At 48.6% G+C, this 13,146-nt stretch overlaps 1 protein-coding gene across 1 annotated transcript in view; it reads left to right on the top strand.

The window, feature by feature from the left end:
* The window catches only part of WASF3 (WASP family member 3), a 91,995-nt gene extending 79,362 nt beyond the window's left edge, over window positions 1–12,633 (top strand). The window contains exons 7-10 of the mRNA XM_082675668.1: window positions 1,854–2,029; window positions 5,857–6,120; window positions 7,422–7,789; window positions 9,497–12,633. Coding sequence (XP_082531794.1) covers window positions 1,854–2,029; window positions 5,857–6,120; window positions 7,422–7,789; window positions 9,497–9,654 — 966 coding nt within the window. The 3' untranslated portion in view covers window positions 9,655–12,633. The remainder of the gene's footprint in view (window positions 1–1,853; window positions 2,030–5,856; window positions 6,121–7,421; window positions 7,790–9,496) is intronic.
* The last annotated feature ends 513 nt before the right edge of the window (window positions 12,634–13,146 follow it).

Raw genomic sequence — 13,146 nt, 5'->3', positions numbered from 1 at the left:
TACAGTTACTACAAAATATTGGCTCTATTCCCCATGTTGTACATACATCCTCGAGCCTGCCCTATACCCACTAGTTTGCACCTCCCCCTCCCCCATCCCTACGTGCCCCCCACCACTGGTAGCCACTAGTTTGTTCTCTATATCTGTGAGTCTGCTTCTTTTTTGTTATGTTCATTAGTTTGTTGTAGTTTTTAGATTCCACATATAAGTGTATCATACAGTACTTGTCTTTCTCTGTCCGACTTATTTCACTGAGCATAATGCCCTCCAAGTCCATCCATGTTGCTGCAAATGGCATTATTTCGTTCTTTTTTGTGACCGAGTAGTATTCCATTGTATATATGTACCACATCTTCTTTATCCATTCATCTGCTGATGAACTATTATTATTTTTTGATGAGCTTCCCCACCCCCCAAAAAATCAAATACGAATGGCACATCTTTCCGTGTCTTTATTAACACTTGGCATGTGTTCTGTGAATTTCACGTTCACGTCGTCTGCCAGCACATCACTTGAGCCTCCTGGGTACCTGGGCTAACGGCTCCCCTCCTCTCCCATGGGCCTCCTCTCCTTCTGGACACCTGAGCAGCTTTCTGCCCGGCATCCCTGCCTCTCCCCGTGGACTCTGTCCCCAGCACAGGGGCTCCTCTCACGTGCCAGCCCCTCCCCTCTCAGTCTTCATGGTTTCCCGTTGCTCTTGGGATAAAGAACAACATTTCTACACAGCCTTCAGGGTCTTACCCACCGTTCGCCCGAATTCACACTCGCCTTCTGTCGCTTCTCCTGGCGAGATGCTGTCCCATGGCCTCTTGCGTGCGTCTGCCCCCCTCCTCTGCAGGACTCAGGCCTCCTCACCCTGCAGAGCTCGTCCCAGCCTCTCGGGCACCCTCCCTGACTTCCAGACCGGACAGCGTTCTCTGTGTAATACAATCGTGTTGTTGCACATTTCATAATTGTGCATTTACCTGTGTGACTCTGTGGGCTTCCCCGCTGGACCTCAAGCTCCATGAGGGCAGATCCTTGTCTTCTTTTGTTTGCCGTTTGTACCGTCCGGGCCTGGCAGGTGCTGGGACGTAGTGAGCACCATCGCTCACCTGCACGTGATCATTCAGTCCGCGTTTACTGAGCGTGGAGGTGCCGTGAGGGGAGCGTAGGACATAAAGGCGCATAGTTCACCTCCCTAAAGGTCAGCAGGTCTCACGGGGGAAGCAGGAGGGACGTAAACACATGTAGAAGTAACTGTCCTCACCTTTAAAGAAGCACCTGCGTAGGACCCAAGTTATTTATCGAAGACATTTTTGCTGGCAAAGTAGGGCTGGAGCAGGAATGATTCTTTGTACGGGACGGAAGGTAAGTTCTTATCTTGTTTTTTTTTTGTTAAGCTAGTTGCAGGGTTCGCTTAAATATTCTGCAATAACCTTTTCAAACTGAAATGGAGCATTTAAAATTATGTTTTGAAAGATGATTGCACGTTAACAAGTCAGAATGGTGTGGGGGTGGGAAACGATTTCTCTGTCTGGTGTGGGCAGGTATTTCATGTGTGTAATAGGGATCTAAAAGGTGTCGTGAGCTAAATCCTAGTGAAGTGAGAATTCTTGATCCAAAATGACGGTAAGCGACTCTTGAAGTTGCAGCACGGTAACTCTGATGTGTCGACATTAAATCGTTAGGTATGTGTTATTTTGGTCGGGTCTGAGTTGGGTAAGCATGTTAGAACGTTCTTGACCCGGGAGTGATGGAAACGGGCCTGCCTTGCCTGCACGCCAGGCTCGTGGCTGCCGGGGCCGCTGCACTAACCCGCTCTTTTCCTTCCCTCTGTCTCGGCACGCTTGCCTTCCTTCCCGGACGTCAGGAGCAAAAGCGCATAGATGGCACAACCCGGGAGGTGAAAAAGGTTAGAAAAGCCAGAAACAGGCGCCAGGAATGGAATATGATGGCGTATGACAAAGAGCTTAGACCCGACACCAGGTTGTCGCAGAGCGTACACCACGGAGCATCTTCCGAGGGATCCCTGTCCCCAGACACTAGGTGTGTGTGCGTGTGCGTGTTCGTGTGCATGTGCGTGTGCAGAGCCGGCCTTGGCGTCCCTGTGAATGGAAACGCACGGTAGCATTGTGCTTCTCTGGCCCACAGTGTGTTTCCAAACTTCCCTCAGAAATGAACGTGTATAATAGTTCACAGCAGCGTTCTGTGACGTTGGGTTACTTTGTGTGATTTTCTGTCTCTCTGGCTTAACTCGAGCATTCCGTTAACCTAGATGCACTGTTTTAACATTGATTCTGAATTTGGGCATCGTAACTGCCTATGACTGACCCTTTTAATTTTAATAATCATTTAATTCTCTCTCCGCCTCTTTTGCTTAGAATGTTGCCTTTCCTTTCACTTGGTATCTGAACCGATTGGTAGGTGGTAGCTGATGTGATCAAGGAATAACTGTTGTTCTTTTTGATAACCTTTTCTAAAAGTGATGAACAAAGATTTTTTTCCTTCAGTTCGCTAATCTTATGTATTCTAATTGCAGGAGGAGAATTCTGTGGAAGTTTATTTTAAAAATTTGTTAGCAATTAAGTAAAAATCTCTCTTGCAGATGTGAAAGATGTGGTCAGTAAGCAGCATTTATCCCAAAAGGGCTTCACTGAAGGAGAAGAACTGACCAGTCAATTGTAACTTACGGTTAATTTCCTATTTCTGCTTCTGTAAAGTTGGAGTCTTCCGTCAGTGTTTAAAAATGTGAATAGAGAATTCTTACATGATTCAAGGATGTTTCACAAACAGCAACAACCTGGACCTTGCGTTAGATCTGGGTTTTTGGGTTTTTTTATGTTTGTCTTTATTAACCTCAGCGTTTAGCACAGACTGACAGATGGAAGATGCTTTTGATATTTGGTGGTTACAGCCCTATAGATGCTCCTACCCCACAAGGGCTGTCAGTCATTGCCTGTGAGGCAGGTCTAGGTCATTTTTCTGTACAAGCTGCGATCGGTTAGCTATCAGAGAATTACTGGAGCTTTAACTGAGCCCTGGCCTCAAGTTTTAATCTTTATGTCAGTTTATTTCTGTGGAAAGTAAGAATGATGACACACTTGTGCCCATAGTTCTTTGGGTGGGAGAAGTGCTCGAACTTGATCGGTCCCAGGAGGGCCATTTGGGTTTTTTTTTTCCCAGCTAACTTAGTTGTGACTGTTGACTCATGCAAAACATATACTTTGCAATTCTCCATATATTCCCTTTCATTTCAGTAGGTAGATGGAAAATGACTTTTTTTAATCCCTCAGTTGAATAATTGATATTTATTCTAGAATCTGAGATTAGATTGTGCCATACTGGGTGTACAATTGATCCCTTAAATTATTTTGGAAATTTTTATTTTTTATTTGACTAAAGCATATCACTATTTTTCTTATTATGAAATAAGATAAACTTTCCATGTTTGCAAATTATAGAAAAAATTAAAGTATTCATAATCCTGTTATCCAAAGAAACCACTTTTTTTGCATTTTAGTGTATTTCTTTCTTTGGTCATTTTTCTGTAAATGTGCAAATTTTTTTTTTTTTTACAAAAGTGAAATCCTGCTCTGTTTTCTATCTTCTGATTTTTTAACTTCTTGTATTCACGTTTTAAGTATTACTTAGAAACTTGGTTTTTAGTGGATGTATTCAGGATAACTGAGGGAAATTTGAGTATCAGGTATCATGGTACGTGTATAAGTTGTTCATATAACTTACATATTTTAAGCTGATTGCATGAACTGATGATAAGTTTTACTCTCTTTGTAGATGGTCAGGGATGGTTTGATTCTAAGCGTACGTTTAGGATGAGACTTGATGCAGTGCCTTTCCACTGCTCTCCCCAGCGACCCGGAAGCAGGATGCCTCCTTGCCCACCATCCTCGCCCCTTTCCTCCTCCTGTCCTGGGTGTTGCAGACGCCCGACTCTGCCCACCCTCCCACCCACAGAACCCTGCGGGATTCGTTTGATTCTCCCACTGGGTCTCCACTGCTTACACCTACTTCCTCCTGTTTCCATCTTGTCTTCACTCCTCCAAGTTCTCTTTCCCGTAACAGATAATTCCTGACGCTCATGCAGCTTCAGGACCACCCGCTCGTGCCCACACTAGTGCCGTGTCTTCTGTGGCTGATTTCTGCCTTCCTGTAGGGGTCCTTGTCTCTCAGAGGTCACCCCCCTCCTCACCTCTCCTCCAGCCCACCGGTGTCCCCTGTACTTGGGCAGTGACCCCTCGAGTGACCGGTCCCGTCTCCCACCCACCCTTCGTCAGAGCCCTGTCCTTCCCGCTCTCCTGCTGTAATTCTTGATGTCGGACCTTCACCGCCCATTCCTTTCCTCCGTCCGATTATGCCGTTTGTATTGCCTCCTTTCGGCCCTTTATCACCAAGCTGCTTTACAGGACAGCTTTCCAAATGGTGCCAGCATATTCCCAGTTCCTGGCCTCTCATCCCCTCAGGAGCAGTCCGTGTTTCGTAGACGAGTCCATTTCCCTTAGAAAGTTACGCCCAGTCTATGACGCAGCCCCCCCGACAGAGCCAAGCACCCATCGTCAAGGACTCCAGAGTTTTAGGTATTTACGTTTTTAAAATAAGATAAATCTAAATACAGGTCAGAGTCTTCCCCCGTTGAAAATATTTTTAACTCTCCGACCAGCAAGCGGTTGCCACAGTTCAGAAGGCAGGCACACGCGCACTGTAAGCTAGAGTTCATAGGGCACTTAGGGGAGAAGAAAGTGAGTTACAGGTTATTATTATATTGCAATTAGGGAAGGAAAAAGAAAAAAGCCAGTGATCTTTTGCCATTTAAAGAACTTTTCTGTGTGGTGTGACGCTCCAGGGACACTACTGTCTGAATTCCAAAGACCCATGTGTGTTTGCCTCTTTCCTTCAGAGGGAGAGACACAAGCTGAATCCTAACAGAAACCAGCAAGTAAGTGTGAGAAAAGTAAGAACGAGAAGAGAAGAGTGGGAGAGAAGGAAGATGGGCATTGAGTTTATGAGTGACGCCAGGAAACTGCAGCAGGCAGGGAGCTCGGGAGACGACAGGACGCCCAGAGGGTTTGTCGCTCCGCTTGTTCTTGGATCGCAGCCTCAGCAGCCCCCTGCTTCGGCGTCACGAGAGGATGTGCCCCCTGTACTGACCACGCGTCCCGTAACCCGGGTGACTAACACCGTGTGACGTTGCCGAGCCCTCCCCTCCCCCAGCGGCCGGGTCCCAGCATCCTCCTGAACCCTGCTGACTAAAACAAGACGCGCATTCCTTTCAGAGTTTCCCTCCCACCCGTGCGTTCAGAGACAGCAAGAGGGCCTCTGCGCGTGGCACCGCACTCCTCCTCTCCTTTTTGGCTAAATATGTTTCTTCTGTTTAAGAAAACCGCGACTCACCGTATCGCATCCTTGATTTCTTTTTCTGTTCTTACTGTTAATATGTATCCGGTTCGTCTGCCGTTTGATAAGGTCTCATCATATGCTGTCAGTTTCGTTGCACTAAAATCTTAGGTCTCCGATGCCATTTTCAAGCTAAGCACAGTGTGTCTTGCAGCCTCTCTTAGAAGAGAGTCGGCTGCGATGTTGAGGAAGGGGGCTCTGCTGTCTGCCGCTTGCCCGTCCGTGTCCGTCTGATGCGCTCACTTCAAAGCTGCAGCTCTGAATCCGCGTAACCCTGGCGCTTGCTGCCAAAGTCGTGATTACATTGTCGCTTGTGGGCCTAGATCTAGCTGATGGGAAAGGGAAAAAGCGTGTGATTTCTGTGCCTTGGCCGTGTTATTATTCAAATACATGCTGATGCCTGGGAGGGGAAATCTTTTTCACTTACGTCGTTTTCTCCCACCCCTGGTTCTGGCCGTCAGGTCCCACGCGTCGGACGTCACGGATTACTCGTATCCTGCCACCCCCAACCATTCTCTGCACCCGCAGCCCGGGACGCCTTCCCACGGAGCCGGTGACGCACCGCCACGCGGGCCGGCAGCCCAGGCCCCCGAGCACGAGTTCCGGCCCCCGTCGGCCTCGGCCAGGCACCTGGCCCTGAACCGGCCCCAGAAGCCGCCTCCGCCCCCGCCGCAGGCCGCAGAGGCGTCGCAGGCCCCCGCGCCCCTGGCTCCCGCCGACTACGGGTAATTCCCCACTCCCGGGCTCTGACCGTGCCTTGCCATTGCACTGGGGTCTTGCTGTGCGTGGTGGAAGAATTTTCACTGAGTAATCACACTGTGGAGGCCAGGATGCAGCCCAGAATGACCGGATACGGATACTGTCAGTCGTGAGAAATCCTGTGTGAAAAAATGCAGTGTCATGCTACTCCCCCTTTTTATTACAGATAAACCTTAGGTTGGTGTCTGTATTCGCAAACACACGTTCCCTTTATGTCTGAATGACTGAGCCAAGGCATTGACAAAGGATGAGCTGCCGGTTTTGTGAGCCTGTCCCAGCTGCTCCAGTGTTTCTCTGATATGCCGGGCGAACCGCAGAGAACTCGTATCTCAAAGGAGAAAGCTATACAGTGCAGCGCTTGCTACACTTGTACATGTCACCCGGACCTCTTGGTACCCAAATACTCTTCTGCCACCAGGTCCTCTTGTTTTCTGTCGTTTGGGAAAAATTCGAACACCACCTAAACAAAGACCCTCCTGTTCAGCGTTTGTTCGTTGAAGCCCCCGCCTGTGTTTTGATAGGCTGTGGTTTTCGCACCACCTCAGCCTTTAAAGAGTTAGCCCCTCCGAGTCAGCGCCCAGGGAAGTTGAAAATGTGTTCCCATCGACTGTTTTTCTTCACTCCAGAGCAGCGTGGGTCACGTTCTGGATGTCGGTCCCTCAGCTCCCCGAGGTTTTCTCCCGTGGTTGCTTCTCTTTAAGTCAGGATCCCCAGAGTGTGTTCTGTGGCTCTTCCCAAGTATCAGGCAGGGAGGGTTTGCGGTCCAGCTGGTTTGGAAAGCTCTTGGCTACGCGGAACTCAGCAGATTCCTCGGCTGGAGGGGTTTTCAAAGCTTTGGATGTTCTGATGGGCGTCATGGGCTTGGGGAATTTCCGTGGAGACGCGATATAAAATACAGAAGTGTCCAATCTGATTGGCCACAGAACCCTTGTAAGATGGGTTTTCAAGCCCCCACTTCTGAGATGCCTCGTGCAAAGGATGCATTTGTGCTGCCTTCTTACCTCTGCAGTCAGCTGTTCCAGTGTTCCACAGAAAGTTACGTTTTCAGTGGTTAACTTTCTGGTGCACGTCAGTAGATGCTCTTGAATTCCGACCTAGGGATTTGTGTCCTGTGGTCCAAAGCGTGGATGTTCGTGTCCTGCAGTGTTGTAAATTCAGCTGCCAGTGTGCGTCTTGTCCGGGGAGGCCCCTCTCCGAGGCGTGCGGGAACTCCGAGGTTGGGACCCTGGGTTGCTCTTTGGTGACTCTTGTTTCGTGTCTCCGCCAGGATGCTCCCGGCACAGATCATGGAGTATTACAACCCCTCAGGACCCCCGCCGCCGCCGCCCCCGCCCATGATCCCTTCCGCACAGACTGCCTTCGTCAGCCCCCTCCAGATGCCCACGCAGCCCCCCTTCCCAGCGTCCGCCGGCCCCTCCTACGCGGGTCCTACCCACCCTCCCTCCGGTGGGCTGGTGGTCACGGCCCCGCCCCCCCCGGGCCCCCCGCCGCCGCCGCCGGGCCCTCCAGGTGCCGGCTCTTCGCTCTCCCCCTCCCCGATGCACGGCCCGCCGGGAGCCGAGGCAAAGAGGCCGGAGGCTGCGCAGCCGCCCGTGAGCGACGCCCGGAGCGACCTCCTCGCTGCCATTCGGATGGGTGAGTGCGCGTCCCGGGACGCTGCCCCCTGTCCCGGCGGCTGCAGCCTCGTCTGCTTCCAGGGACCCCCTCTGCCCCAGAGGGCCCGTAGAAGAGGGTTGAAGGAGCCTTGTTTGGTTTTCTTTTTTCTTAATAGTGGATACATTTTTTTTTCAGTGCAAAGTAAGCTCAGTGATAAAGCACTGAATTCAGGAAAGCTTTACTTGAGCAGAAACGGATAATAAAAATGATCATTAGTTAATTGGCTCTTTTTTCTCTGCGTTCTACTCTAAGGGCCAAAGTATAAATGAAAGAAAATGAGCTCATGTCAGTGATTTAGTTTTTTTAGAAACCTAGGATGTAACTTCCTTAGCCTTTTCATATTTTTAGTTTGATGTACTAAGCCAGTAGATTTTCAACATTTATTTAAGTAGCAAAACCCTTGTCAGGTGAAGGTCCTACACCAAACCCCAGAGCACGAAACCTTAAGAAGTGGAGCGTCTCTGGTCAGATCAGGGCGGGGAGCTCTTGTATGCATTGACGTTACTGACGCACGATGATTTTGTCAAGAAGAAAGTCCCAGAGTCAGAATACCTCACTGATCACGCGTTTGCGGGCCTGGTAGGACAGTGTTTTGCTTTTTGACACCTGTGAGCCTTGTCCAATGAGAGGGATCCGTAACCTGGATGTGTCAGAGGAAACCTCTGAGGGGTCCACATCGAGGGACGTCCTACAGAAACGTGAAGGTCGTAGAACACAGAGACTAAGGGAGGTTAATGAAACGTGGCGAGTAATGTAACAGGTGAGATCCCATGGCGGATCCCAAACCTGGTGGAAAACTTTTTTCGTTTGTTATATTAGGTCTATTTGCAAAATTTAAATAAAATTCGTAGAATAGATGGTACTATTGTATCTCTGCTGCTAGTCTGATTTTGATCAATTTTTTTTTTAGGAAAGACACATGAAGTATTTTAGGGGCAAAGGGACATTATATGCCACTTAACTCTCAAATGGTCCAGAAAAAAAGTATGTGTGTGTGTGTAAATGAGAGCGAAAGAGGATAAATTTGGTCAGATGTTACCAGTTGGGGAATCTGAGTAGGTTATATGGGAACGTTTTTCTACTAGTCTTACGGCTAGTTTATAGGTCTGAAATTACTCTGAAAGAAAAGGTTAAGGAAATAACACAGCACATTGTTAGATATCCCATTTTGTTACTTACAAAAGTAAGAGAGTAAGGTGATTGCGATCTCATACCCATTTTCAACGGTAATTGTTGAAGTTGAGCTTTCTCACTTACCTCGCCCGCTTAGCCAGAAGCTTGGCTCTGTTTCCCAAGCCTTTGGGTCCCAGGCTGTCCAGGAACACGGTCCACTATGGGGGCCACCGGCCACCGTAAATCTACCTTGAAACAGCCTCTCGTGCCCGGTGGCTGCCGGGTCAGGCTGTGCCGTCCTGGAGTTTTCTTTCACGGTGCTCGTGTGCGCTGAAATTGTAACTGACTTTCTTACATTTCAACGCACCGCTGTAAAGAACCTTATGACTTCGCACATTCCTTTTTTCTTGCTCATGAAACTCTGTTTCCCAAGCTTCTCCCCTCAGATTTCTCAAGCTTTTTCTGAGAGTGTCAGTGGGGAGAACAGCAGCCGGGTAGACTTCCCTGTCCGTTCTGTGTGATTGGAGCGGTAAGCCAAGGGGTGTCGTTCTAAGCTGTGTCCCGTGTATCCAGGAATTCAGCTGAAGAAGGTGCAAGAACTGCAGGAGCAGGAAGCCAAGCGCGAGCCCGTGGGCAACGACGTGGCCACCATCCTGTCCCGCCGCATCGCCGTCGAGTACAGCGACTCGGACGATGACTCGGAGCTGGACGAGAACGACTGGTCCGACTGAGGCTGGCGCCCAGGGCCCCGGGCTGGGGAGTGTGCTGACGATCTCTGTGGCCCCGGCGCCCACATAGTGGTATTATAATCCCGTAGCTTAGCGACTTTTGTATCGATAACGTGAGATTGCTCTTGCACATGCAAAAATTCTGGGTTTTTCAGTATTTACTGTGGAATACTTAAGTGCCACGAAACATAGCAAACCGTGCTGCACACGAGGAAATAAGCTGTAACTATTGCATTGTCCCGAAAACAGCCTTCTGCTTCCTTCCTCCTGGCCACGAGAGTACGTAGTGCAGTTTGGGTTCACTCCCCTTGATCATTAGAATCCTGCAGACTCGCTGTGCGTTTGTGAAGCTGCCTGATGTCTGGTCTTTGCAAGATTAATGACTGTGCGTCAGACTGATGTCTCCCCATCCGTAAGAGATATTGTTTCCACTTTTTTTTTTTTTTAAATGTGTTTCAGAAGAAGTTGGTTCTAGAGAGAAAGATTTGACAAGTAGGAGAGTTAGATGTTTCTGTTTTCAGTCTCTCGGCCTGGTAGCCTCTGTGCGTGGGAACGCTCTGTTGAAGAATTGCGCTTCCTTTGCTCCCTCTTGTGAAACGGGAACTTGGCCCTTTGCAGGCAGGATCCCCTGTGGGCATCCGTGGAGCCGGTGCTTGTTGAGGAGTTTTGTAAGAGGTTTCAGCAGCGCAGCCGTAATGAAAGTGGAGATCAGCCCTTCTTCCTTCAGGGCCACTGCCGTCTGCGATGGCATGCAGAGCCCTTGGCGGTCCTTGCAGCTCGGGTGCCAGCCTGCCCGGCCCCGAGTGGCCCCGGGTGCAGAGCCCTGCACAACCTCTCTTCCGGAGCCATGTGCCAAGTGAGGCCACGTGGAGGCCTCGGTGCTGCAGAGGAGGGGCCGGGCGGCACCTCGCCCCACCTGGTCTGAATCCTGACAGCTTCAGTTTAGGTGAAAGGAGACTGGGGCAGCTTTTCACCTTTCCTGGCGCGATGGCCAGTTAGGGACCCAGCACGAGTAGGGCCTTCGCTCTGTCCGAGAAGCACATCGGTCCCTTTCCCACACGGTTGTCAGCACACGAGGCTGGACCAGGTACCTCAGAGGAGAGTCGCCCCTTCGCTGGAGCAGGTCATGTCCCTTCCTTGTCCCCTCCCACGTGGTGACACGCGAGCCCAGGCAGATTTTCCTGCCCAAGGCAAACCCCTGGGAAACTCATGAATGAGAGCTTACATTCTGTAATGCTGGGTGAAGGGTAACTGCTTGTTTGGAAGGAATAAACATCCCAGGCTTTGATCTCAGATATAACTTCACAGATGTACGAGACACTTTACCCACTGAGCAGTTCTTTCGTCTGTACCGTGTGTCAAACGGACTGTGGGTCCTAGTGACTCAGTTGTGGCCCAGGAATCTGTAGCTGAGACAGAGGTGTTTGGGTGGATGGTAGAATGTCAGCAGGACCCTGACTGCCGGCTTTTGTTAATGAGTTCTCCTCAGGACGTCACCGGCCCCCCCCATCACGTCTGTGTCCCCGAGGGACACTTGTGGCCTGTGGAAGGTCGTGGTCATCCTGTAAGGCCAGCCTGACGGGCTTTTAGTCACCTAGGTTGGAACTCTGAAAAGCCTCAGGTCTGTATTACCTTTCCCAGTGCCCGGGCCAGGTTATCTGAGTCTTTTCAGCTAAAGCCAGCTGTCTGGGCACGTGGTTCTTGATTGAGTTTCTGTGTCTTGGAGCTCCTCACCATACGTTTATTGCCTGTAAGTAGTAGCTGTTAATGAACTTTTCAGTTTCTCTCTTTAATTTCTCTCCTTTTTTTCCCCAGTGTGGAGGCCAACTGTGTTGGCATTTTCCTTGGGACTTTTACCACTTTCGATCGTATTTTGTCTTTCTTATAATATTTCGTCTTTAGCTTTACTTTGGATAAGGAGTCACCTGTGTCATTCTAGAACTTGTATTTGGAATGCTTCTTTGGTTTTTCTTACGGCCCTTCTGTCCTCAGGATGGAGAGAATGCGTAAAGCTACTATCCGTGTCAGGATTTCTTCTGTTTATATCTCATCACGATAAAATTAGTGGCACTTTATCCGTAAATATTCATGAGCCTGTTAAGTATTGGTTGTCTTCCTGTAGTTTAATTAGCAAGTTATTTTCAACTTGATATTCTGACTAGTGAAAAAGCTTTCGCCCTGATGTGTTACGTAGCCTTTAACAGAAGGGGAGAGGACTAAAATCCAGTGTAGATTATTTTTTGCAGTATTTTTCTCAGCGCATTTGATTTATTCTAAAAATGAAATCCAGACTTTTTCTAATATGATAGTACATGAAAAGGAAAAAGTGACTATTTTGAATTGTCCGTTCCCATTTGCAAAAAGTATTTACAAAACAGATGGAGAAAAACATGTAAATGCATCCTTCATATCCATGGATTTTACATTTTAAAGTAGTTGTATGTGGTAAGGTTATTTTAAATTGTCCCGTTTCCCCCGGCGTGTATTTAGTTTAATTTCTTACAAGCTTTTCCTCACGTCATAGATCAGGCAGAGGGATGAGACGATTCCTCAGAACCACCCATGATGTGGTTGATTTTCTGTTCTTGGCCCCAAACCATAAGATTTGGTCACTTTTGGTTTTCTTCAGTAGAAGTATACTGTTGGAGAATTAGCATTTTCATTTCAGTAAATTTTTAGAATATCGAAATCTTTTCTGAGCACCAAGTGGCTAGGTTGTGAAAGTTTTGTAATAATTTGCAGCTGAAATCCATGATACATTTTCATCCATTGAACACTCATGGGAATGTGTCAGCGACAGTAGCAAGTAATTTTTGTTTTCTAAACCAGAGTCTGTCATCTTGCAGTATTACCAATGCTGTTGTACATTGAATTTAAAGTGGTATAAAAAAAAAAAACCTCCTAGTAAACAATTTTTATCTGTTTGTATATCTTACTATAGATTATGTACAAGTAACATCTAAATAAAATTACACTTTTCACCCTAAACACCTTTGCTTATTTATAACAGTGTTGTATGTTTAATCTTTGGCGGGGAGGGGGGGGAAGTTGGGGGTTGGGTGGGGCTTTTTTTTTTTTTTTTTGTGGTACGTGGGCCTCTCACTGTTGTGGCCTCTCCCGTTGCGGAGCACAGGCTCCGGACGCGCAGGCTCAGTGGCCATGGCCCAGGGGCCCAGCCGCTCCGCGGCATGTGGGATCTTCCCGGACCGGGGCACGAACCCGTGTCCCCTGCATCGGCAGGCGGACTCTCAACCACTGCGCCACCAGGGAAGCCCAAGGGTGGGGCTTTTAATTAGCATTTTCCTTATTAGGTAACAGAAGATACTGCTCTGATTTCCATTTAAATTTCTGCACAATTCTTGTGTAGCCAAGAGTTCAGGTTGGATTCTCGAGTGAGTCGGGAAAGCACTGGTACAGTTAGAAAGAAGAAGCCGTTCCCAGAGCAGGAAGCAGCCTGCCCAGAAGACAGAGGCGTCTCGACCGCATCCAGTCTCA

This window comes from Grampus griseus, assembly GCF_964374135.1.
Source record: "Grampus griseus genome assembly, chromosome: 18".
Lineage (NCBI taxonomy): Eukaryota > Metazoa > Chordata > Mammalia > Artiodactyla > Delphinidae > Grampus > Grampus griseus.
Note: the sequence above shows the minus strand (reverse complement) of the source record. Positions and strands in the feature narration are given on the sequence as shown.